The sequence below is a fragment of the Lissotriton helveticus genome, chromosome 10 (assembly GCF_964261635.1).
Source record: "Lissotriton helveticus chromosome 10, aLisHel1.1, whole genome shotgun sequence".
Classification (NCBI taxonomy): domain Eukaryota; kingdom Metazoa; phylum Chordata; class Amphibia; order Caudata; family Salamandridae; genus Lissotriton; species Lissotriton helveticus.
In genome coordinates this window covers 104831152-104859094 of record NC_136071.1, presented here as the reverse complement: position 1 = coordinate 104859094, position 27943 = coordinate 104831152, and the positions used below count along the sequence as shown (strand labels likewise).

The 27943-nt window shown below is 39.8% G+C and overlaps 1 protein-coding gene across 1 annotated transcript in view; it reads left to right on the top strand.

Annotated features, from left to right (window-relative positions):
* Window positions 1-27943, top strand: part of LOC144783951 (uncharacterized) — a 266569-nt gene that overhangs the window by 42717 nt on the left and 195909 nt on the right. The window contains exons 9-13 of the mRNA XM_078662679.1: window positions 1647-1796; window positions 3993-4195; window positions 5350-5441; window positions 7247-7356; window positions 22143-22507. Coding sequence (XP_078518805.1) covers window positions 1647-1796; window positions 3993-4195; window positions 5350-5441; window positions 7247-7356; window positions 22143-22507 — 920 coding nt within the window. The remainder of the gene's footprint in view (window positions 1-1646; window positions 1797-3992; window positions 4196-5349; window positions 5442-7246; window positions 7357-22142; window positions 22508-27943) is intronic.

Sequence of the window (27943 nt, the reverse complement as noted above, 5' to 3'; positions counted from 1 at the left end):
TGCCTTTGTCTCTCAATTGCACTTTGTCAAAGTTTGCCTCAAACCCCTCAGCTCTACAAAACTGCGTTCTTATAAGCTATTATGTTTGCAGACAGAACAAGAGGGCCCTAAAGAATTAACAAACATTTAAGTGGGTCCTGGTTTACTAGCTCAAAAGGCCCTGGGGCGACTGCAGCTGTAGATGATAAAGTGTGGGTTCACTATGCCACTGAGTGGAAGAATCAAGATCCAACCGCTCTACACACTGGACGCAAAATTCAATATGGTCAACCCAATTAAAGACACTATGGAAGATAAGTGGGCATTCTTATTGGGAGTGAAATAGGGGAAAAGGAAGAATACATGTATGAGGTAGGAAAACTGGTAACATGTTTGCACCTAGTGGCACCCGTGGACTTGATCATCCATTCATTTACTGGTTCCTCACATCATCACAATGGCCATCACACACTCTGGAGATTTGAACTTCAGTGTGCATGACTATGGGACTTACCTCAGTCATTCTGAGAAACTCCATGAGCCACCACAAATAAACGGTGGTATGAAGGTTGAGTCCTTGACATAGGACATCAAATATCTGGCTGGCCATGTGGATCTTCTTCGTTGGAAGTAATTCGCTGTTCATTCTCTTCCCGCTATTTTATCCACACATTTTCACAGGCTTTTGGAAGAAAAGTGGAATGTCCTTGGGATTTGCTGAGGGCCTAGTGTGTTCTGATTCATTATCATGTTTTAGTTGAGCAAAAGCGTAACATCACCCAGAACTGGAAGTTGAGAAGTAGCCTATGTGACCTATCTGTACACGCCTTGTCCAGAGAGCTCCCTATCAGCTCCCAGTCAGAAATTAAACCACTTTCAAGACGAATGTATGATGATACAACGCGATCATGTTGATTGCGGTAACTTACAACGCAAGTTTTACAATGCAAGTCGTTTCAACAACTTGCGCTGGAGGGCGCTGGACTTAGGGACAGTACGATTTACTATTCCAACACCAGTCTACGTACAGTAGGGAAGGTGTTGGATAGTAAATCATACTATTCCTTAGCTTGCAGCACCCTCCAGCGCAAGTCGTTGAAAGGACTTGTGTTGTAAAACCTGCGTTGTAAACCTACTGCAGTGAAACTCCCGCGTAGTAAAGGTCGTCTCCTTACAGGACATGGTGACACACCCACAAATACATGTACAGACAATTCCGCAAATAGGCCACCCATTAATTAAGATAATAAGCCCCAGTAGACTCCATCCTCTATGCCAACAAAATTGACCCTGCAACCCCAAACCCTTCTGAAGCTCAACACCCATATGCAGTTTCCCAGATCAGGGACCTGGACTTTGAGACATCCCTACAATCTTGTCCAAGATGAATCCCCCCAAATAAACTGTAGTAGAGCCACTTCTATCCCCCAAGCCACCACCGCTTCAACTGGGGAGCATCCAAAATGCTTCAGATCATATTGCTGGCCTGTAACAAGGCTTCTCAACCATCACTTCCATGGTCTGGGACTGAAGGAGTTGCTCTGCACTGTCTACCATTATTTGCTTCTAAGGCATGTGATGGGAACTTGAGTAGAATCTTCTTGTACTGACAGTCAGTCTTTGTTGTTCAGTAAACAGTGTCTGATGGTTCTTTCTGTTTGTTTCAGGCCTCGGTTTCACCCAACATAGTCGCTGATGCTCTCAAATGTGCCATCACAGACCCTGCATCTGATGGGGATCCAGCATACACCATCCTGCTCTTCGACAAGCTCTCCCTAGGCGATTTCAGGGCTGCTTTGAATTTGCTGGACACACAGGTACGGTATTCACCTCCCGGCCCACGATTACTTTGTCTTCAGACTTAGCAATTTGCCCATATAGACTCAACTGCTCTAACAGCAACCATGCATAGAAACATTTCCAGGTCGAAGGACAGCTGGGCCTCAAGTGTGCCACAGATGAGGGCTCTGACATACATCAGTTAACCGGTACTGAGTAAACTCTGGGGATGTGGGGTCTAAGGTATTGCAGGAGGCAGAGGGGGCTTGACAGATTTAGGTTTAGAGACAATAAGGACAGTGAGAATAGAGAAATAGAAAGAGAATTGTATAACCAGCTCTTGAAAAAGAAGTTTTAAGAGCTGGTTATAAAGAGGACTTCCTTGCTCACCGTTGACCCCTCTGCATACAGAATATGCTCATTTGTCATCCACAAAATATATTTAACATCATATTTTAAGACATTGTTATTGCATGGGCAGTCAACAACTTGCAGAAATGATTATTTTGTCAGATTTTTTCCTGTTTTGATTGCTAGTTTCCAATATAAGTGCACATATGATTTTCACAAGACAGTAAAAGAGATCTGTTTCAGAAAGTGTCAGTGATGCACAGTGTGTCGCCATGTTGTACGTTTCATTGACGTCAATACGGCTTTACCAATCTGCAGGGAGCTTATGTAGGAGCGTGTTTTCCCTTCCACAGGGGACCCTAGAAGCTCCTTCAGATGTGAGTGCATATCATTTGAATAAAATGCAAATGATAAACTATCGTTTACAATGTCGTGCCATAAAGTCGACATTTAGAGAATACTGCAATGCGATCATTTGATCATTGAAATGCTCCAGTGTATGATTGCCAGGCGGACCATCGAAAGCACTCTGGCTCCCAGGAGTATCTAGAACTTAAAACTTTGGGGCATATTACCAACAACTAGCGATAATTATCGGTATGTTGGTTTAGCGGCAATATTTTTATCGCCGAGCTGCGGCGATTTTTATCGCTTAGGAACCTTGCTATTATCAAGCTTTATCTCCTAAGCGATAAAAAATCGGCCGAAATGCATGAATATCGCTGAAAAGTCAGCGATATTCATGCATTACCGAGCTAATGCTCTTAGCCATGTTATCCACCTACCATTGGATAACATGACTAAGAACTGCTCAGGGGCAGGTGTTAGCTTTTGGAGATATTCGCGCTTAGCGCCAATATCTCCAAAAGTTGGTAATAGGAGATAGCGATGTTAGCGACTGTTTCCAGTCGCTAACATTTTGGCACGCCCACTTTGCATGTCATTAGTGATAAATTTCACTGACATGCCAAGCGGGGCCCAAGATGGTCGCTATCTCCTACTAGCTGTCGCTAACTGGTGTTAGCGACAGCTAGGTAATAGGGAGATCATTTTTTCTTCGCTTTCTTGGCTTTTAAAGCCAAAAAACGGAGATAAACCCCCTTGATAATATGCCCCTTTATTTTTTGCATCCGTGGTTCAGTGGTGGAAGTGGGCAGCACCAGACTGGTGCTAACCAGTACCCTCCAGGAAACCAAGGAACATCGCAAGTCTGTACAATGAATTCCACTAGGAGGCGCTGAGGTATTGGAAATGAATTCCAACACCTTCCCTACTGCTGCTCAAACTGGTGTAGGAATAGTAAATAATACTAATCCTAAATCCAGCGCGCCCCCTAGTGGAAATCGTTGTAAAGACTTGCGATGTAAATGCATCGCGTACTAACAATGCGTTGTTGTAACGGCTGCGTTGTAACAGCACGCGATGTAATACTTTGTGTAGTAAAGTGCTATATTCCATACAGAGACTCATGCTCTACACAAATAACTGTAACCATACGTAGAGAGTGAGCACATGTGTAAAGCTAAGGCATAACTCACGCCGACAGTCAGGGCTGGAGTGGTTGTAGCAGTCACTAGGCATTTTCCCGGAGGGCCGGAAGGGTGAGGGCCGGGTTTGGGCCGGTGGGCCCGTTTTTGGTACAGGGTGTCGGTTTTGTAGCAGCGCTGCAGATTCGGCCCCCTGCACCAAAAGCATGAGCAGTGTATCCCACCAGCTTCTCCCCCTCTCTCGCTTCACTGATACCTGTATGTGCACTGTGCATCATTCACTGAATGAATAAAGTCCTTGAAACACTTGTGGCCGGCAGTTTTAGCAGCAGTGAGTACTTTGCAACATGAAGATTTGATAACAAACCTTAAAGCACAGCATTCTGCTCCTTACAGCTTTCTGGCGCCCACATCACTCCCCAAGGCAGGGACATGATGATGAAGGCAGCATGGCAGAGGCTACAACAGGAGAATTCCTTCTCCGACACAGGATTCCTGTCCATCTGGTTCCAGGAAAGACTGCATCTATACATGCCTGCCATCAACGAGAACATACTCGACTGCATGGCAACTCTGACGTGTGATGGGCTGGGGACCATGTAAGTAGACTGCGTCAGCGTAACTCCTAGTAGGGCGGTAACTTCATGCACAGTAATCAATGCAATCATCTGGCATTGTAAGAACCTCTATGGAGCAGTCGCGGTCCGTGCAGGTAACAGCAGTGGAGCTGTGGGGCCGTAAAAGGGGGACGATGCAGAGGGAAAATTATTGATTTATTTCAATTTCCCTCAGCATCGTTCCTCGAAATCCCACCTTACCCGGCCCCACCGCCCGACACGCTGTTACCTGCACGGACCGCGGCTGCTATGGAGTCCATATGTTATGTTATTCAGTGGATTTCTTGTCTCATCAACATCCTAATTGATCTCTACTCCCACAATCCCCACTCAGCACCTTGCCTCTCCATTACCTTCACACGCCCCTCAGATGAAAATGACAATTCATAGCTCTGTCCTCGTGAAACATGCTTATTTTTAGGTTAACTTCATTGCACCTGTGAAGGCAGCTCCACCATTCAATGGCGGCATTACCAACCAGTTGTCCTCTGTCTAATTCCCAAAGCCAGAGTCCATCTTCAGGACCTACTTTGCTATTCCACACCATGCCCTGTCGAAATGGACTGGAAGGTGTGTTTTGTGTTAACAAAAATGGTACAAAATTCCATGCCATGTAATATTGAGTAATTTTGTGTAAGTTTTTACATTATAAGTAATTTCCGCTAATGGAATTACACAAATTTCACCCAAGCCTAGTTGTTAATATACTGCAGAATTCCGACGCCTTCAGTGTGGGACTCTGTCTTTGGGGAAGAAAAAGGCAGCATCTTGATAATTATACTAAAGGGTTGCATGTTGAAATACCAACTTCAGAACCATAATCGGGCCAAAATATTGAGGACCAAAATATCGAGAAGGTAAGGGCATATAGGTGCAGTTAACCCCTCGACTGGTAAGGACGGGATGGTCTCGGCACCATTGGAGCTAGCTGTGCCGAGGACGAGACCGTCTCGTCCTTAGCACTTAAGTGGATACAAAAAGTAAAGCTACATATAGTCACCCTGTCAATATTTAGGTCCTCAATATTTTTCCCATGATATTCTGGCAGCACAATGTTCTCGAGTCGATATTAAGGTAGAACTTCATATTGACGAGGTCAGGAGTGGAAGATTTACGACTTTCCTATGTTGATGCAGGGTGCAGGCTCTGGATAACGTGTACGATGAGCTGGAGAACACCACCGTGTTGATGGTGGTTGGATGGATCCAGAGAACCCTTGCAGCACATGGTAAGTGGGGTATCGAAAAAGAGGGATGGAACACTTTCAATGTCAAACAAAACTCGCTACTTGCAAGAGACAGCCATAGCAGCACGAAAGCAAGGGAGAACCTGGAGGTCAAATTAATTATTTGTAAATCTGTTTTTACCTTTGGATTGCGCGTTGCTTTTACAATACAGGGCTAACCCTAACTCTTACCCTTATGGTGACCCTTACCATTAGTCCATCACCTTCACCTCCCTTTATCCGTCGCTTTTATCCTTTCCCTAACGCTAACTGTTACCCTTAACCTCACCCTCTTTCTTCTCTTAATGAAACCTAATGTATAATTAAGGCTCCCTGTTTTCCGTTTTTACAAATAAATACAGACAGAAAACAATGTATTTTCTGTCTGCATTTATTTTTAAAAGTGGATAAATACAGAAAATTGTGCTTGTTTTAAGTGACTCTCCACGCTGTCTTTAATGAATTATAGGACCAGCAGCTGAGCAGATTGACAGCATGGGAAATTAAAAAACAGGATCACATTTCTTTTAAATACAGCATATGTCAGCATACATTTATGGTATAATGCTAGTATTTACCAGTGGATGTATTGTAATGTAATATTTGGCAGCTTAAATAGCTACAACACAACAGACATCAAAGTAGGAGTGCGTGCAAATCAGTTAAATAGATATGGAAGGATGTATGACGGTACGATGCGTACCGTTACTACGCGTGCCTTTACAACGCGTCTTTAACAACGCAAGTCGTTACAACGACTTGCGTTGTTGGGCGCGGATAGTGAATAGTATAATTTACTATTCTAACACCAGTCCCCGTGGATAGTAGGGAAGGTGTTGGAATAGTAAATATACTATTCTTTATCCTTTAGCGCCCTCCAGCGCAAGTCGTGGTTACGACTTGCGTTGTAAAGGACGCATTGTAAAAGCACTGTGGGGTAACATCCTCGTTGAAAAGGATGTTTCCCGATATGGAAATGTACAGCTTTTCAACTTCATTTACACGGAAAATACAAAATAAATATGGATAAGTACAGATAAAATGGCAAAAAAATAATGTGGATAAATACAGACGGAAATGGCCAAAAAATAAATACCATAAAACCGGGAGCCCTACTTATAATGTTATTCTTGACCTTACACTAACCCTTTACCCAACATTACCGTCTTCTTGTGTGTGTCTGCATGTGTGTTGTGTGTGTGTGGGCATGTATAATCCACAATGCGGGGACCTGTGCGGTCCTTATAACGTGTGTTAACCTTGTCAGAACCAGCCAAACACTTCCTTTGTGAGGACCGGTGCGTTGTGAGGACCCTTCACCGTAGTGTGTTTAGGTACTTTTGAGCAAGTGTAAAGTAAAAGCGCTGTTAGATTTGCCTCGGTCCGCTTTATAACCTACCCTACTATCAAAGCATGCGTGGAGTTAGAATAGTAATTTGGCCTGTCCTCAAAATAATAGGTATGTTATGGGGCGGGGGTAATTGGGTGAGACGCATGTGGGTGTGCTTGTTTTTAACCCGTTAAGTGCGGCGCACGTTCAGCGGACGTCACGTGCACTACCTCGGTAGTGCTGCACACGTCCACTGAACGTCACGGCCCCACCCGCGCAATAGAACGTTCCGCACCATTGCGGAACGTTCAGCGCAGCGAAGGGGTTAAACGCTTGATCACAACGTCAAAAATAACTTTCCATCCAAACTGTCAAGGAAATTATTGTTAAAAAAGAAAGTTTTGCAACACAAGCAAATGTTGAGAAAGTGCATAAAGTGTCTGAGGCCACTGACTGCAACTGGTGTGTTTCCCTTCAGGTGGTTGTCCCAGGGGGAGCATGGCAGAATGGATTGCCGCCTATTGGAAAGGTTTTAGTAACGTCACATCAATATCCGTGTTTACGCAGTCCTGGAGCGGCTTCAAAGCGGTAAGGCCTTTTTTATCACATGAACGGCATAAAGGCTAAGTCATGAGGGTGAATTTCAGCTTTGTGTATGTCTGATCAACATATTTTAGCACAGCCGCTGCCTGCAGAAATGAGTCTGAAGTAGGTTTATATTCGAGTTTGTCAAATGTGGGTTGGCTATACATGTGGAAGGGATCACTGTCCACTTGGACCCACGCTGGACACCTCTAACATAGCTGACCCTAACCAGACCCTTACATTGTAACATACATAAAAAGACAGGCTTGGAGAGAAAGGGAGAGCTATAAGGCTGCGATAGAGCGTGTGATGGGGGGGTTGAGGGAGACAGACAGAAAAAGAAATGGAGGCTGAGGAAAACCAGAGATGGAAATTGATATAAAAAGTGAGAGGCAGAGTGAAAGAGGTGGAGAGAGATGAGAGACAAATGGAGAGGTAGATCTATCGGAACAATACGACACAGAACGAGAGAAGAAGTAAAAATAAAGGAGACAGCAGAACAAGAAAAAGATAGTTATAGATAGTTTCACAAACCAAATAAAATGTCCTATTATATGGCTGCTTGAATGTGAGAACAGACACAAAAATAGACCTCTTACCCACGGAGAGGGATGTATACATCCCGGGGAACATTACACCTGACCAAATCACCACAAACATACAGGGCTTCAGCCTTGAACCTGATCCAGCGGCCTATAGAAAATATATCATAAACAACGCTACCCAACTTCATAACCTATAAACAAAATTCTATACTAAATATGGACCCATTTATAAACCTGACATATTTTGGGCCTACTGAATCAGGTGGTCAGATTAAATCTATATACACATTATCTACAAACTATATACATTTTATACATCTGCGAAAGGAATATTATCATTAGAATAAAACTTGACCATTTAAACGACCACCATTGGCGACGTGATCTAGCTAATAGTAACCTACACTCCTGAATAACCAAGACCAGCTTGTTTGTCAAAAGTAAGATTTTATTTACTAAATTATGGTATATAAGTTGATAGTTTTATAAATGAATTTTATTTGCAATAAAGCAAGCATGATTATAAAGAAATATGAGAAAAAATACAATTTAAGCAAGTGAATCAAAATCAAAGTGAATATTTAAAGTTTAGCATTTCTAAAACATAATTCCCTTACTGAGCTAAATAGATAGAAATTAAAGAAAAGTTATTTGAGGATTCTTACGTGCTCCACGCAAAGTCCGTCAGCACATCACCCTCATCGGAAAGTCAGAAAGCAGCAGCCAGCCCATCCCTAGGAGCATGACTTTTTATACCTTTCTACGCTAACTAAACTACGCAAAGGAAAGTTTTCAGAAATCTTCGACGTCCCATTGGCTGAGAGTGACAAGTGACATGTCACCCACTTTTCAAAACTTCCATTAAGTCATATTTCTTAGAGACCATTGTCCCTTTCGAGTGCAACCAGGAGCTTCCTTGTATTGCAACAATTGTATAAAGTCATTCTCGCAGCGTCCATTGACTTTCAATTGACTTCCGCGGATGCCAAGTTAAGGACTGACAAAATGTTCTTTTTCGACCTTGGCCATGTCCGACAGAATGACGATAGCACGTTAGTTTTTGCTTTGTGAACGCAGCTTTTGACGAATAATTTATTTCAGAATGGGCGTCTCGTGACTTTTGCAGAATTACATGTCAGCTCTTTTCTGCGACTCAAGTGACTAGGCCCAAAAGCAGGTAACTTAAACTTTCTAGTATAAAACAAACACAAGAAAAGTATTAATGTAAGAAATAATGTAGATTCTGTATCCACCCCAAGATTTACTAATTAATTAACCCACCCGATTAATCAAAATGTTACCTAGCCAATGCAAACAAATAAAGCAGCGTTTATATCTACCAGTCTCCGTTATTCCATGAGACTTATATGCACCTAGAATAGTAGAAATGACATCACACAGACAAGGAAAAGCAAAACAAGCACATGCTTCTTTTAAGTTTGCAGCAGTTAGTAATGACAAAAACGAAAACAATAAATTATTTTATTATTTTGCACGAACAAAAAGATGCAACAATTATGCACGTTTATGAGCACACATGTTAGTCCCCCCATGTGTAAAGTTTAATCTAAGTTGTATTAGCACGACAAATCACAAATCATTAATATTATTATTCATGTTATGGAAATGTGACTTCGCGAGTTTAAACAAAATTTTGTTTTCTATCTCGCTCCATCAACTCCCTCATCTGGTGATTAACAAATCACCACACCAGCACTCAAAATTTTGATAATTTAAAAATTTTAAGAAATCGATTCAAATTCATTTGTATCAGTAAACCTAAAAGTCTGTTTCTGCATAATCTTTGGAATTAGCATAACGCTCTCTATGTAACTCCTGTAATTCGATCTCCCTTTCTTCTTCTTTTCTGAGTTTATAGATTCTTTTCTTTTCTTTCAACTGTTTCTTTCTTTTATGTAACAAACAACCTATTTTGGTCAAAATAAAAATGAATACTATTATAATCAAAGGTGCCAGAATCTTGCCAAGAATTGAACTTCCGATATTATGAAACCAGTTTTTAATTGCTTGAAACCTTTTTGAAAGTTTCCCTGTAAAATCATCTTCTTCTAAAGGAATTATCTCTGAATGCATTTGTGTAATATTCTTAATATACATTTCAATATTCTTACTTTCATCAGGTATATATGTACAACAATGTTTTGCTAGGAGTATGTCTAAAGCAAGGCGGTCTTGAATTACCATAGATCTAATTGCAATAACTTCAACATTCACTAATTGAAATCCATCAGCTGTGTCAGTCGATAATCTATCAACTATAGTGGACAATTTTCTGATTCTCCCTGCATTTAGGGTTATACCAACAAAAGGTATTACAGCTTGAAAAATATCTCCCAGAACTTCAGTAAAAGTTTCTCTTTTAACTCTATTTACATAATTATGAATTTTAAACAATCCTTCTGAATCTCTGTCAACATGAAACACTTTAGGAAAAACAATTCCCACATAACAAGTTCCATACCAGTGGTCTGGAAGGTTGTAGTAGGCTTTGTCACCACAAACAAAATAAATCCCAGGAAAGATAGGATCTTTTCCACCTTTAAATCCCCAACCTCCCAAAATCTGATAAGTATCTTCACAGTTACTTGCACCTACAAAATAATTATCAAAAAGTGTATTATCTCTTCTAATGCAAAGTTTTCCACTAACTGGTTTGTCTATGTGAATTGCAATATTTTCAAGCATTTTGCCATTTAATTTCTCATCCTCTTTCTGCCAGAAACCTGACTTAGTCTGCTTGACTAATTCATTCCTCTTATAAATTGCTCTTCTCTCCTCAACCATGTTCAAAAATTTCTTTCCTTCAGCACTTAATTTACATGTTAGATTATTCTTGTAAGCATACTCGTAAGTGAGTTCGTTAGTAACAAGGAAAAATTCTCTCATTTGTTTTGCTTTCTTATGCTTATTTAAAGTATTATCAATCTTAATATTTGCAAAAATTTCATCATAATTTGAATAGTAATATTCTAAACGTCCAGTTTGATAAAATAAACTAGTTAATACACTACATGTTACAGCATAAGTGAGAGGAAGCATATTATATGTTACTCCCTCAGAAACAGAAGCAGGTAACTTAACGCAGACGTAGCAGTCTTTTGCATCCATTAACTTAACATATTCACTCAATAGCTTTGTGAATGTATTACTTGAAAAATCACCAATTGATTTATCTTGATGAATGTTAGGCTGATGATCAATAATTTTTGCAGACGCACTATGTTTAGTTTGGCTAACCAGAGCTTTGCTTGTTAAGTTAACTTTGTGTAATTCTCTATTCATCTCCAAAGGGATAATTACAGCTAGAACCAACCAGAGCAGAACTAAAATGAGCAGACACACCAGAGTCATCTTACAGCATCTTTTAACCACTTCAGCGCTAATGACAAGGGTAACTCGTCATGGACTTTCCATTGATTTCAATGGAAAGTCAATGGAACCCCTCGCACACCCTTAGCAGCCAAGTGGTTAAAAACAGAACACTTTGAAGTGCTCTCCTTAACATAAGGCATTCTTGGTTAATTTTAGCTTAAAAATAAAATAAAAATAAATTTTAAAATTCTATTTACACCCCCTTTTAAAATAATTTTTTTTTTTTTTTTTTTTTTTAAAACCCTAAACAAGATTTCTTCGACCTTATGTCATACATAAGTTTTCTTCAACTAAACAGTTTTTCTTCGACCTTGTGTCAACTAACAAATTTTCTTCAGCCTTTTGCCAATTTAATATTTTTGTACCTCAATCATTGTCACTAATTTCTTGGATTTCGTTTTCTTCTTCACTACTATCATATATGTCAATAACAGGTGGAATTACTAAGTAAGTCCACTCAGGAGACTTGTATTTTTGGTTTGGTCTTATTATTCTCTTCCCTTTTCTCGATATCACTTCAATTTTTCTTCCAACTCCAACTTCTTTTCCAGGACTCTTTTGACTACTGATTTCTTCAACTTGTTCTTTTGGCTTTTTGATCAATCTGACTCTCAATCTTCCACCTGGCCAGTAGTCTGCTTTTCTCACGTACTTCTTCTTTGGTTCAGAATTATTTGATTCTGACTTCCAAGTCCTTTTCTTTCTGTTTTCACTTTCACCTTCCACGTCACTTTCTTCAGTTTCGTAGTCTGAAATTTCAATTGACTCAGGAACTTCTCTATTCGGCAATTTCACTCCTTCAGGAACTTCACTTTGTCTTCCATCACTGGTACTTGGTAATTCGTTCTCCTCCTCTTCCTCAATTACCCCCAACTTCCCAGATTTCGGATTTTTGTTCCTTACTTCAGAGTTTGTTCTCTGCCTTTCGATACTCTCCTGGTCTGAAACTTCTTTTTGTTCAGCTTCTTTGTCTTCAATGGAGACAACCGAATCTTCAGTTATCTTTCCTTTTAACAGATTCTCTTCACCTTCAGAATCTATTTCAATTATTTCCAAGTCTTTTCTTGTCAAATTTCCATTCACTGGCACAGTTTCCAGATGTCGACTTTCTTGTCGATCTTCAGAATCTGGAATTATTTCACTTTCTGTTTCGCCTTCTGCTTCAGAATCAGAATCATCTGTGGTATCACTTTCAACGTCAGAACTCTCAGGAGTTGGTACTGGAATAGTATGACTAGGATGAATCCAACGTTTCAATCCTCTGCACTTTACAGCATTAGTAGTGATCAAAATTATCTGCCTAGGTTTCTGCCATCTAGGAGCTAGACAATTCCTTCTCCGATGTACTTTCGTTCTGACCCAATCGCCAGGTCTCAGATCATGTGTCAAAACTTTTTCATCTGACTGAGCTTCAGTTCCCACCTGATTAGACACAGAAGTTACCATATCAGATAACCTTTTACAGTAATCCAAAATAGCACTGTCATTTATACTCAACAGTTTACCTACAGGTACAAAAGCTTGCCTCATAACTCTTCCCATTAAAATTTCATGAGGACTCAAACCTGTCTTTTTATCTGGTGTACTTCTTAATGACATTAAAACAAGTGGAAGAGCATCAGTCCATTTTATACCTGTTTCAAGACACATTTTTCCAATTCTGTTTTTAATTGTTCCATTTATTTGTTCAACTACTCCTGATGCCTCTGGTCTGTATGCACAGTGTATTTTCTGCTCAATACTCAAAGCTTCGCAAATTAACTTCATCAGTTTGTTATCAAAATGGCTTCCTCCATCACTCTCAATAGTGACTGGAAAACCGTACCTTGGGATGATTTCTCTGAGCATTAGTTTTGCCACTGTAATTGAATCACAATGTCGTGTAGGGAAAGCCTCTACCCATCTTGAAAATAAGCACACAATTACAAGCACATATTTCAAACAATTGTGTAATGGCATTTCGATGAAATCCATTTGTAACCTGGTAAAGGGACCACCTTCTCGACCAATTATTCCTGTCCCCACCACTGATTTTCTGTTTGGATTCATTTGTTGGCATGACAAACACCTTTGACAAAAAGATTCAGCAATAGTTCTAAACTTGGTATTGAACCATGTTTCTCTGAAAAGTCTAACCATAGAATCTCTTCCGAGATGTGCTGGACCATGATATAATCTGGCCATGTCAGCAATCAAACAATTTGGTAAGACTACTCTGCCATCTTTGTAAACCCACACTCCATCTTCTTCACGTGGTCTACAATCTGATCTTAACCACAAGTCTTTTTCTTCATCTTCTGCTTCATTTTGTAAATCTCTAATCTCATGCCATGTTTCTACAACAGTTGTTAGCATTAATGAATTTGAATCAGTTTCTTTACTCCTCTCCCGATTGTATGAATAATTTTTCCTTGCGCAGTATTTAGCTGTTTCATCTGCGAAGGCATTTCCCTTTGAAATATAATCAGTTCCTCTAGTGTGCGCTGCACACTTAACAATGGCGATTTCTTTTGGCAATTGTATTGCTTCGATTAATCTCCTAATGAAAACTGCATTTTTAATTGGTGATCCTGCTGATGTCATGTATCCTCTCTGTGACCAGAGTTGTCCATAATCATGCACAACTCCGTATCCATATTGACTATCAGTAATGATGGTAACTCTTATATCCTTTGATATTTCACATGCACGAATTAAAGCAATCAATTCAGCCACTTGTGCTGAACGAACTCCTTCAAGACATGATGCTTCTTCAACATCTACGACTGTACAAACTGAATATGAAGCTTTCAAGACACCTCCTTCGGATCTTAAGCATGAGCCATCTACAAAGTAGACAAAATCCGATTCAGACAAAGGTCTGTCTTTGATGTCTTTTCTTGGTTTAGTGCAGAATTCCATGACATCTAAACATTCATGTTCTATTTCAATGTCATCAACAATTTCAGAATCAGGCAATAATGTAGAAGGATTCAGATTTAAACATCTTGAAATCGAAACATTATCTGCTCCCAGTATGATTTTCTCATATTTTGTCAATCTGCTACTTGTTAAATGTTGAGTCTTACCTCTTGTCAGTAATATTTCAACTGAATGAGGCACAAAAACTTTCACTGGAAATCCCATTATGATCCCCTCACTTTGTTCGAGGCTGATACTTGTAGCTGCAACTGCTTTCAAACAACCTGGTAATGCTTTTGCAATTGGATCAAGAACTGCAGAGAAGTATGCAATAGGTTTCTTTAAATTTCCATGTCTCTGAATTAACACAGACAATGCACATCCTTCTCTCTCACTGCAATACAGTTCAAAATCTTTCTCATAATTTGGCATACCTAAAGCAGGAGCTTGGCATAAGCTCTTTTTCAGGTTCTCAAAAGAATCCATCTCAGCATCATTGAGAATAATTGGATCTTTTACATCTGACTTTGTCAGTCTTTGTAGTGGTTTTGCAATTACTGAAAATCCACTTATCCATTGTCGACAGTAACCAACCATTCCCAAGAACATTCTGACCTGTCTTTGTGTTCTTGGTGGTAACATTGCTTGAATCATTTTTATTCTTTCTATTGTTACTTGTCTTTTTCCCTTTGCAATTCTGTGACCAAGATATTTTACTTCTTGTTTGCAAAACTGTAGTTTTGCTGGGGACACTTTATGTCCTTCTTCTGCAAGGCGATTTAACAGAATTATTGTGTCTGTTACACAATTTTCTCTTGTCTTTGCAGCTATTAACAAATCATCAATATACTGCACTAGCGTAGACCTACCAGGTAAGTCTAGGTCTTCTAATGATCTTTTTAACAGTTCGTTAAAAATTGAAGGACTTTCTGTATAGCCCTGAGGGATTCTTGACCATCCGAGGGTCTTACCTTGGAATCTGAAAGCAAATATTTCATAACTGTCTGGATGTAAGGGAACAGTAAAGAATGCATTGCAAAGGTCAATGACTGTATACCATTCAGCATCATGTGGAATCTGAAATAGAATTACTGCTGGATTTGGAACCACAGGACAACATGGAACGACAATTTGATTAACCTTTCTCAAATCTTGTACGATTCTAAATGTTCCGTTAGACTTTTTAACTCCCATAATTGGTGAATTACAAGAGCTACTCTCCATTTCCTTTAATACACCTTGCTTGATTAATTTTTCAATTATAGGTGTAATACCTTCAATTGTTTCTGTTTTCATTTTATATTGTGGAGTGTTTGGAAATTCTATTCCCTGTTTCAATGTAATTTTTACTGGATCTACGTTTTTCATCAGACCCACCTCATTTCCAGTAAAATCCCATATTTCAGATTTCACTGTTTCTTTGAGTTCTTCAGGTAAATCTTTTTCTTCAAATGCAGGAAACAATTTTGTTTCTTCTGCTTCCATCATCATCATTGTCATTCTGTATAAACCATCTTCCTCCATTGTTTGTAACTCAACTCCATCAGGAGAACAATATATTCTACAATTCATTTTACATAGGATGTCTCTGCCCAATAGATTTACTGGACTACTATTACAAACCACAAATCTGTGTTTGTCTCTGTAATTTCTAATTTCAACTGGTACTGGATCAGTTAAGTCAGTTTTAATTTGCTGATTACTTACTCCGACAACTTGGATGGTATCCCCAGAGAGAGGTAGGTTTTCAATTTCCACTGATCTAACAGTAGAACGGGTAGCACCAGTGTCCACTAGAAAAGTGATGTCTACATCATTAACTTTCCCGTTTACAAAAGGACCAGACTGGTCAACCTCAAGAGTGGCTCCAACAACACACTCTTCCTCCTCTCTCGGGCACCGTCAACAATAATCATCAGAATCGCTGTCTTGACTTTCTGCTAATAAAAATTGTTGTGAAGCATTTTGCATTTGAACCCTTTGCTGCTTTTGCTGTTTTTGTGGTTTTATTACCTGTTCACTTCCCTGAAATCCCACGTTTGGATTATATTTTTGAACTCCCCCACAATTCGGAAAAGGTGGTTGTGGCAATTGGTCTTGACGATTATTCACCTGTTGTTGTTGCTGTTGCTGTAACTGTCGCTGAATATTAAATTCGTTTAACCCCTGTTGCATCTGTAGCTGTCGCTGCAGGTCAACACCATTCTGCATCTGTGGATTCAATAAGGGATTCTTTAAATTTTTAGGAGGATGAGGACACTCGTCTCTCCAATGTCCAATTTCGCCACAATTAAAACAAGGTAATCTTTGTTTCAACTCCTCAATCTTTGGGCTAAATTTCTTTGGGAAATTATTACTTTTAAACTTTCCTTGTATCTGGTTTGTATTTCCAGTTTGAACAAAATTAGTGTTCTTATTTCCCATGCTGGCAATCTGTTGCTCAGCCACTTTTACTTGAGCCCACATGGCTTTCTCCTTCAGCTTCTTCTGTTTTACTTCTATTTCATCGCTACAATACTTTGCTTTTCTTAGAATATCATCTACAGATAGTGATTGCCATCCGACAATACTATTTCTGATCATTTCTCCAATTTCAGGTTTTAGTCCATAAACAAATCTATAGACAAAATGGCTCATGTCTTTTTCATCTAATTTTTCATAACCACTGTATTGTTTAAAAATTAACAGTAATCTTTCATAAAAAGAATGAACTGATTCTTTTGTTTCCTGTTCTGTTCTTTCTATTTTAACCCAATCGACTTCTTTGGGTGGAATTTTGTTTTTCATCCAAACAATTACTTTCTCATAGAAATCCATTACAAGTGGATTTGGAGCACCTGTTTCTTTAATTCGCTCAGGTTCTGTTTTTGGCCAACTAATCGATATTTTGCATTCTGTCCAAAGATCAGATGGAACGACAATATCAAAAAATCCATCTAAATCAATCCACAGAACTTTTGACACTTTAATAAATCTATCGACTTGCCTGTACCACTCAACTGGTTTTTCCCTCAATTTTGGAAAGTCATTTGTAAATAATAGAATGTCCTGTCTCGACCAAGGGACATGAACATATCCTCCACCTGCAATTTCTCTCATTGGAAATTGTTTTGACAATTTTTCCAATCTTTCATCTTCCTTCTTTTTCGTCCATTTTACTCTCCATTTATTCAGTTCTCCTAGCTTTTTGATATAGACAATCAAATCTTTAATATGAACTATTCTTCCCATTGAGTTTAAACTCTCAATGTCACTTTCTGAAAAGTCTAATCTGTAATGTTTCGCAAAATTCTTTTGTTTACTCACATCGATTTCAAGTTCTGCTGCTAGATCCTCTAGTTGATCATATTTGTTTTTCGTTTTCCACTGTATGCTTTTACAAATGAACAGTAGTTCATCATCTCGATAGTAATTTAAACTATCTGGACCAATTGTTCCAATTATTAATTCTTCGATATTCGCTTTTAATTTGGCCACATCAAGTTTTGGTGTGGTTACCCTGACTTCAGGACTCCCTATATCTGATATAGCACCCATTGGTGTTTTTGGAGATAAATCCTCATTAAAGGTTAAATCAGGCATTCTCGATTTAGAAGAGTTTATTTCAGATAAGTCTGAATAAAATTTTTCAGCAGCCTTTTGAATTTCTGTATTTAAAGGAATAGTTAATCCAGTTTTGTTTGTTTCCTTTTGGTCAAATACGGGTTGAACAGGACCAATTGTTACTGGAACTGTCACAGCTTCCATGCCTTTTGTCATTCTTTTTATTAATTCTTCTTTTGATCTTAAATATTCATTATAATCAACATCTTCAACATTTCTTGCCTCTCTTGTATAATCTTTTGGAGGTTCTCTTGCTCTTGGAGCCATTGTAAAATGTCTACCTTCATTTCGAGCATTCTCGAATTCTGGTCTTCTAGGAGTTTCAATGATTTCACAATTATTTGGATAAAGTTTAGGAGCTTCATTAATTGGAGGTGCATTCGGTGAAGATTCAGTAGAAACCACCGGAGTAGACCATGATCTAGGAGGTCTCAAAGGCTGATTCTTTCTAGCAGTTGTATATATTTCTTCCATTACTGCATCTTCAGATTCACTTTCCATAGATTTCCCTGTAGGAGTACCCATTACCATTTCATGAATTAAATACAATCCTTCACTCATGTTTCCCTGTCTCCACATTCGCAATCTATCTTCATGAGTTTCTCTTCTCCAAGGTGGATTTTTAGAAGGTCTTTTAATTCCACTAGCTTCTCTTTGTAACTGATACATCTCGTCTTCCCACTCAACTAAAGCTTCAAATTGAGTTGGTCTCGGTTTCGGAACAAGAGCATTCATTTTCTCTCGTAAATTTCTTAAGACCTTTACATTAAATGAACCATCATCAGGCCAAGTTAAAACACCGTCGTTCTTAGTATATCGTTTCCAACTATCGAACCATAAGACAGTATGATATCCATATTCACCTTCCATATACGCTGCAGGTGTTTTATACTTATGAAGTAGTTTACCACCTCGCGTTTCGATTTTCTTGTCAGGTGAAAATAAATTCTTGAACTTCTGAAATAATGTTGGCTTTTTCTCAACATGTTTAAAATGATAACTCATTTTTAAGAGTTAAAATTAATTCACAAAATCGTTCGTAAAATATTTCCGGGATGTTCCGAAAAACAACCAATCCGTGCGCGAAACACACCAACAAGCCAATGACAGTTGAGCTACGTCACTTTTCTGCTCAACCAATAAATTTGGAGTTTTTCCGAAAGACCAATCAGCTCACAAGTCGTCAGAGACTCAAGAGCCAATCAGAATATAGCTTGTGACGTAGGTCGCCCAATCCCAGCGCGGCTCTGTGACGTACACAGCAGCTGCGGTTTCTCGTTTCTCACTCCTGGCGCTTACCCCTCCTTCACAAAATCTTTTCACAGCGCCATTTTAAGGACACTTTTCAGTGTAAATTAATTCTTAACAATGACTATAAAGACAACATCTGTTCGTTTCACTATTTAGGATAGTTTACATACATTCAAGTATCCACACTTCGGAATAGACGGCGCTATTCACACTAAGGATAATATTCAATTGTCAGTAGAGTAACCCTTACCCTACCCTTCTAACACGTATAATTATGAACTCGCTTTGCTCTGAACCCACCGCGAAGTGAAAGTTCTAAGAGTTCCACTTGAACATAAAATACAATTCAAACTCGCACTTTCACACTGAAATTTCCCTAATTTCAAACACACATGAAATCCGTACAGGACTCTCACCTGTTTATAGAAATCATGCACCGTTAGCAAAATAACGACGTTATCCGTACAGGGCTCTCACCTGTTTATAGATATGAAACATGTACCCGTACAGGACTCTAACCTGTTTATAGATAATCATGCACCGACGCTAATTTACCCTTCACTCAAGCTCGGATATAACTAATACTCTCATTACAGTGAGTTTTATGGAAGGCGCTTTGTCCCTATTCTCATGCTGCTCTAATTTCTTAGAAAACCCTCACTATACAAGATTCACACCTAGCCCTAAAACTGTGCTGCTCGGCGACAACACTATGGTACACGGCGATACCTCTTGTGATACTCGGCGATATCACTACAAACAGAACAGATGGCTTGCGTGACTAATTTCTCGCCACACAATCTATACCGGTATAGCTTACAGATAGCACGAAAAACGAACTCAACATGTGTTAAAACATCGATCCTATTTCCATACCATAATGTTTTAGTAACCCTTAGCAACCACCATATTATCTTGGTTACTCTTAGCAACCATCAATTTCTGCTACCAGAGAATTGATCCAGCGGCCTATAGAAAATATATCATAAACAACGCTACCCAACTTCATAACCTATAAACAAAATTCTATACTAAATATGGACCCATTTATAAACCTGACATATTTTGGGCCTACTGAATCAGGTGGTCAGATTAAATCTATATACACATTATCTACAAACTATATACATTTTATACATCTGCGAAAGGAATATTATCATTAGAATAAAACTTGACCATTTAAACGACCACCATTGGCGACGTGATCTAGCTAATAGTAACCTACACTCCTGAATAACCAAGACCAGCTTGTTTGTCAAAAGTAAGATTTTATTTACTAAATTATGGTATATAAGTTGATAGTTTTATAAATGAATTTTATTTGCAATAAAGCAAGCATGATTATAAAGAAATATGAGAAAAAATACAATTTAAGCAAGTGAATCAAAATCAAAGTGAATATTTAAAGTTTAGCATTTCTAAAACATAATTCCCTTACTGAGCTAAATAGATAGAAATTAAAGAAAAGTTATTTGAGGATTCTTACGTGCTCCACGCAAAGTCCGTCAGCACATCACCCTCATCGGAAAGTCAGAAAGCAGCAGCCAGCCCATCCCTAGGAGCATGACTTTTTATACCTTTCTACGCTAACTAAACTACGCAAAGGAAAGTTTTCAGAAATCTTCGACATCCCATTGGCTGAGAGTGACAAGTGACATGTCACCCACTTTTCAAAACTTCCATTAAGTCATATTTCTTAGAGACCATTGTCCCTTTCGAGTGCAACCAGGAGCTTCCTTGTATTGCAACAATTGTATAAAGTCATTCTCGCAGCGTCCATTGACTTTCAATTGACTTCCGCGGATGCCAAGTTAAGGACTGACAAAATGTTCTTTTTCGACCTTGGCCATGTCCGACAGAATGACGATAGCACGTTAGTTTTTGCTTTGTGAACGCAGCTTTTGACGAATAATTTATTTCAGAATGGGCGTCTCGTGACTTTTGCAGAATTACATGTCAGCTCTTTTCTGCGACTCAAGTGACTAGGCCCAAAAGCAGGTAACTTAAACTTTCTAGTATAAAACAAACACAAGAAAAGTATTAATGTAAGAAATAATGTAGATTCTGTATCCACCCCAAGATTTACTAATTAATTAACCCACCCGATTAATCAAAATGTTACCTAGCCAATGCAAACAAATAAAGCAGCGTTTATATCTACCAGTCTCCGTTATTCCATGGGACTTATATGCACCTAGAATAGTAGAAATGACATCACACAGACAAGGAAAAGCAAAACAAGCACATGCTTCTTTTAAGTTTGCAGCAGTTAGTAATGACAAAAACGAAAACAATAAATTATTTTATTATTTTGCACGAACAAAAAGATGCAACAATTATGCACGTTTATGAGCACACATGTTAGTCCCCCCATGTGTAAAGTTTAATCTAAGTTGTATTAGCACGACAAATCACAAATCATTAATATTATTATTCATGTTATGGAAATGTGACTTCGCGAGTTTAAACAAAATTTTGTTTTCTATCTCGCTCCATCAAACCTCAAACAAACAGACGTAAGGAAGAAACTACATTTATGCCAAGCAGTCAGACTCGGTTCTCACTGACGTCACCCGAGACGCCCCAGGCGTCCTCTGTGAATGCCACAGCAGACCTCTTTCCTTTTAGCACAGAGGTCTTTCAGACATCCCTTCCACTTAGACATCAATGTGATTGAGTGCGACCACCAACAAACACATCCACAGACACACGTGTCCAACCACAACCAACCCATCCACCATCAGGACAGGTCTGACGAACTCTCACCAACACCGCAGCATGATATTCCACATGTGATCTGCCACAGCTTCTATTATACTCTCGAACAATAACATTCATTTTGTCACTAGCGCTCTAGAAAAAAAATCACAAGGTGTCACTTCCGGTTTCATAAACTGGCACATAACTCTATGTTGATGTCCGCATTGTGCACACATGGTCGTGGTAATGGGGTGGGAAGGGCGTGACTGTGACGTAGCGTACGTGGAGTTGGGGACTTCATCTGCAAGCCGGCCTAGCTCATGTTTTCACAGGGAATAGTTGTCATTCGTGCTATGACGTTAATCACAATATACATTTCTGTGCATCTTCCTCCAGTCCGAAGCCTTGGACGTCCTGGATTCTGACCAGCTTGCAGAATACGCGGTGACGTCAGCGGCACTGATGTCTGAGTCCAACAGCGTGGCCGTCATATCGACCTTGGACAATCGAGATGCCGGATTTGTGCTGTCCTTCCTGGACTACGTTCAGGCGCACAGCCCCACGCTACAGTTTGACCATCACGTGATGTACTCCCTGCTCAGCATAACTCTGAGGAAAGCCACCATCAACTTCCCAGATGTCTGTGTGACCACCTTGAAAAAGCTGTTCCAAGTTCACCTGAGGTTCCTCTTGGTGGTCATTGACAAACCAATGCTGGACCTCATTCCAAGGTTCATCGGGTGCAGCGACTATCATGACATGTGAGTATGAAATAGGGACATCTGCACCTTTCTACCAAAAACCACTGAAGGAAACAGTCGGCTGAGCGAATGGCTCCCGCTGAAAGGGTCCATAAAGATAATTGTTTGATGTTTTTTCCACCATTATACATCTGGGAGGTCCTTATTGACCTGACTTGTTCAGAAGTCTTACACAAGGGACATTAGTTTCACAAATTAAACTTCCCACAAAGTGCTTCATTGTTGTTCCCAATAAAATGAAACCAAACATCTCAAAACAATGTGCTTTCGAAGTTAACATTTTTCAAAACCCTTTGAGAGGAGCTTGACAACTTCTTTGTGTGAGGGAATGAGTAAAACTGTGAGGGAAAATACACCTGCGGCTTCCTGTCACCTCTATGCTCTGGCTCAAACAATGGAAGGGAAGAGGATGTATTTCTGTAGCGAGTTTTAAAAGAGAAGGATGGGTCTCTAATATTAGTTTGAAGATCCCCGTCTACCTGTAGGAGAAGGAGGGGTCTCTAATATTTGTTTGAAGCCACCCTTCTCTCTGTAGGAGAAGGATGGGTCTCTAATATTTGTTTGGTACCCGTCTACCTGTAGGAGAAGGATGGGTCTCTAGTATTTGTTTGAAGATACCCTACCTGTAGGAGAAGGATGGGTCTCTAGTATTTGTTTGAAGATACCCTACCTGTAGGAGAAGGATGGGTCTCTAATATTAGTTTGAAGATACCCGTCTACCTGTAGGAGAAGGATGGGTCTCTAATATTAGTTTGAAGATCCCCGTCTACCTGTAGGAGAAGGAGGGGTCTCTAATATTTGTTTGAAGCCACCCTTCTATCTGTAGGAGAAGGAGGGGTCTCTAATATTTGTTTGGTACCCGTCTACCTGTAGGAGAAGGATGGGTCTCTAGTATTTGTTTGAAGATACCCTACCTGCAGGAGAAGGATGGGTCTCTAATATTTGTTTGAAGATACCCATCTACCTGTAGGAGAAGGATGGGTTTCTAATATTAGTTTGAAGATACCCGTCTACCTGTAGGAGAAAGATGGATCTCTAATATTTGTTTGAAGCTACCCATCTACCTGGTAGTAGAAGGGTGAGTCTCTAATATTTGTTTGAAGTGACTCGTCAATCTGTAGGAGAAGGATGGGTCTCTAATATTAGTTTGAAGATACCTGTCTACCTGTAGAAGAAAGATGGGTTTCTATGTTAGTTTGAGAATACCTGTCTACCTGTAGGAGAAGGAGGGTCTCTAATATTTGTTTGAAGCTACCCGTCTACCTGTAGGAGAAGGAGGGGTCCTTAATATTTGTTTGAAGCTTCCTGTCTACCTGTAGGAGAAGGAAGGGTCTCTAATATTTGTTTGAAGATACCTGCTACCTATAGAAGAAGGATGGGTCTCTAATATTTGTTTGAAGATCCCCGTCTACCTGTAGGAGAAGGAGGGGTCTCTAATATTTGTTTGAAGCCACCCTTCTATCTGTAGGAGAAGGATGGGTCTCTAATATTTGTTTGGTACCCGTCTACCTGTAGGAGAAGGATGGGTCTCTAGTATTTGTTTGAAGATACCCTACCTGTAGGAGAAGGATGGGTCTCTAATATTAGTTTGAAGATACCCGTCTACCTGTAGGAGAAGGATGGGTCTCTAATATTAGTTTGAAGATCCCCGTCTACCTGTAGGAGAAGGAGGGGTCTCTAATATTTGTTTGAAGCCACCCTTCTATCTGTAGGAGAAGGAGGGGTCTCTAATATTTGTTTGGTACCCGTCTACCTGTAGGAGAAGGATGGGTCTCTAGTATTTGTTTGAACATACCCTACCTGTAGGAGAAGGATGGGTCTCTAATATTAGTTTGAAGATACCCGTCTACCTGTAGGAGAAGGATGGGTCTCTAATATTAGTTTGAAGATCCCCGTCTACCTGTAGGAGAAGGAGGGGTCTCTAATATTTGTTTGAAGCCACCCTTCTATCTGTAGGAGAAGGAGGGGTCTCTAATATTTGTTTGGTACCCGTCTACCTGTAGGAGAAGGATGGGTCTCTAGTATTTGTTTGAAGATACCCTACCTGCAGGAGAAGGATGGGTCTCTAATATTTGTTTGAAGATACCCATCTACCTGTAGGAGAAGGATGGGTTTCTAATATTAGTTTGAAGATACCCGTCTACCTGTAGGAGAAAGATGGATCTCTAATATTTGTTTGAAGCTACCCATCTACCTGGTAGTAGAAGGGTGAGTCTCTAATATTTGTTTGAAGTGACTCGTCAATCTGTAGGAGAAGGATGGGTCTCTAATATTAGTTTGAAGATACCTGTCTACCTGTAGAAGAAAGATGGGTTTCTATGTTAGTTTGAGAATACCTGTCTACCTGTAGGAGAAGGAGGGTCTCTAATATTTGTTTGAAGCTACCCGTCTACCTGTAGGAGAAGGAGGGGTCCTTAATATTTGTTTGAAGCTTCCTGTCTACCTGTAGGAGAAGGAAGGGTCTCTAATATTTGTTTGAAGATACCTGCTACCTATAGAAGAAGGATGGGTCTCTAATATTTGTTTGAAGATCCCCGTCTACCTGTAGGAGAAGGAGGGGTCTCTAATATTTGTTTGAAGCCACCCTTCTATCTGTAGGAGAAGGATGGGTCTCTAATATTTGTTTGGTACCCGTCTACCTGTAGGGGAAGGATGGGTCTCTAGTATTTGTTTGAAGATACCCTACCTGTAGGAGAAGGATGGGTCTCTAATATTAGTTTGAAGATCCCCGTCTACCTGTAGGAGAAGGAGGGGTCTCTAATATTTGTTTGAAGACACCCTTCTATCTGTAGGAGAAGGAGGGGTCTCTAATATTTGTTTGGTACCCGTCTACCTGTAGGAGAAGGATGGGTCTCTAGTATTTGTTTGAAGATACCCTACCTGTAGGAGAAGGATAGGTCTCTAATATTAGTTTGAAGATACCCGTCTACCTGTAGGAGAAGGATGGGTCTCTAATATTAGTTTGAAGATCCCCGTCTACCTGTAGGAGAAGGAGGGGTCTCTAATATTTGTTTGAAGCCACCCTTCTATCTGTAGGAGAAGGAGGGGTCTCTAATATTTGTTTGGTACCCGTCTACCTGTAGGAGAAGGATGGGTCTCTAGTATTTGTTTGAAGATACCCTACCTGCAGGAGAAGGATGGGTCTCTAATATTTGTTTGAAGATACCCATCTACCTGTAGGAGAAGGATGGGTTTCTAATATTAGTTTGAAGATACCCGTCTACCTGTAGGAGAAAGATGGATCTCTAATATTTGTTTGAAGCTACCCATCTACCTGGTAGTAGAAGGGTGAGTCTCTAATATTTGTTTGAAGTGACTCGTCAATCTGTAGGAGAAGGATGGGTCTCTAATATTAGTTTGAATATACCTGTCTACCTGTAGAAGAAAGATGGGTTTCTATGTTAGTTTGAGAATACCTGTCTACCTGTAGGAGAAGGAGGGTCTCTAATATTTGTTTGAAGCTACCCGTCTACCTGTAGGAGAAGGAGGGGTCCTTAATATTTGTTTGAAGCTTCCTGTCTACCTGTAGGAGATGGAAGGGTCTCTAATATTTGTTTGAAGATACCTGCTACCTATAGAAGAAGGATGGGTCTCTAATATTAGTTTGAGAATACCTGTCTACCTGTAGGAGAATGAGGGGTCTCTAATATTTGTTTGAAGATACATGTCTACCTATAGAAGAAGGGTGGGTCTCTAATATTAGTTTGAGAATACCTGTCTACCTGTAGGAGAAGAATGGGTTTCCAATATTTGTTTGAAGCTTCCTGTCTACCTGTAGGAGAAGGAGGGGTCTCTAATATTTGTTTGAAGATACCCTACCCGGTAGGAGAAGGATGGGTCTCTAATATTTGTTTGAAGCTCCCTGTCTACCTGTAGGAGAAGGATGGACCTCTAATATTCGTTTGAAGATACGCGTCTACCTGTAATAGAAGGATGGGTCTCTAATATTTGTTTGAAGTGACTCGTCAATCTGTAGGAGAAGGATGGGTCTCTAATATTTGTTTGAAGCTACCCGTCTATCTGTAGGAGAAGGAGGGGTCTCTAATATTATTTTGAAAATACCTGTCTACCTGTAGGAGAAGGATGGGTCTCTAATATTTGTTTGAAGCTACCCGTCTACCTGTAGGAGAAGGATGGGTCTCTAATATTTGTTTGAAGATACCTGTCTACATGTAGGAGAAGGAGGGGTCTCTAATATTTGTTTGAAGATACCCGTCTACCTGGAGGAGAAGGATGGGTCTCTAATATTTGTTTGAAGATACCCTACCCGGTAGGAGAAGGATGGGTCTCTAATATTTGTTTGAAGCTCCCTGTCTACCTGTATGAGAAGGATGGGTCTCTAATATTTGTTTGAAGATACCTGTCTACCTGTAGGAGAAAAAGGGGTCTCTAATATTTGTTTGAAGCCACCCGTCTATCTTTAGGAGAAGGATGGGTCTCTAATATTTGTTTGAAGATACCCGTCTACCTGGAGGAGAAGGATGGGTCTCTAATATTTGTTTGAAGCTCCCTGTCTACCTGTAGGAGAAGGATAGGTCTCTAATATTTGTTTGAAGATACCCGTCTACCTGGAGGAGAAGGATGGGTCTCTAATATTTGTTTGAAGATACCCGTCTACCTGGAGGAGAAGGATGGGTCTCTAATATTTGTTTGAAGATACTCTACCCGGTAGGAGAAGGGTGGGTCTCTAATATTTGTTTGAAGCTTCCTGTCTACCTGTAGGAGAAGGAAGGGTCTCCAATATTTGTTTGAAGCTCCCTGTCTACCGGTAGGAGAAGGATGGGTCTCTAATATTTGTTTGAAGATACCCGTCTACCTGGAGGAGAAGGATGGGTCTCTAATATTTGTTTGAAGATACCCTACCCGGTAGGAGAAGGATGGGTCTCTAATATTTGTTTGAAGATACCTGCTACCTATAGAAGAAGGATGGGTCTCTAATATTAGTTTGAGAATACCTGTCTACCTGTAGGAGAATGAGGGGTCTCTAATATTTGTTTGAAGATACATGTCTACCTATAGAAGAAGGGTGGGTCTCTAATATTAGTTTGAGAATACCTGTCTACCTGTAGGAGAAGAATGGGTTTCCAATATTTGTTTGAAGCTTCCTGTCTACCTGTAGGAGAAGGACGGGTCTCTAATATTTGTTTGAAGATACCCTACCCGGTAGGAGAAGGATGGGTCTCTAATATTTGTTTGAAGCTCTCTGTCTACCTGTAGGAGAAGGATGGACCTCTAATATTCGTTTGAAGATACGCGTCTACCTGTAATAGAAGGATGGGTCTCTAATATTTGTTTGAAGTGACTCGTCAATCTGTAGGAGAAGGATGGGTCTCTAATATTTGTTTGAAGCTACCCGTCTATCTGTAGGAGAAGGAGGGGTCTCTAATATTAGTTTGAAAATACCTGTCTACCTGTAGGAGAAGGATGGGTCTCTAA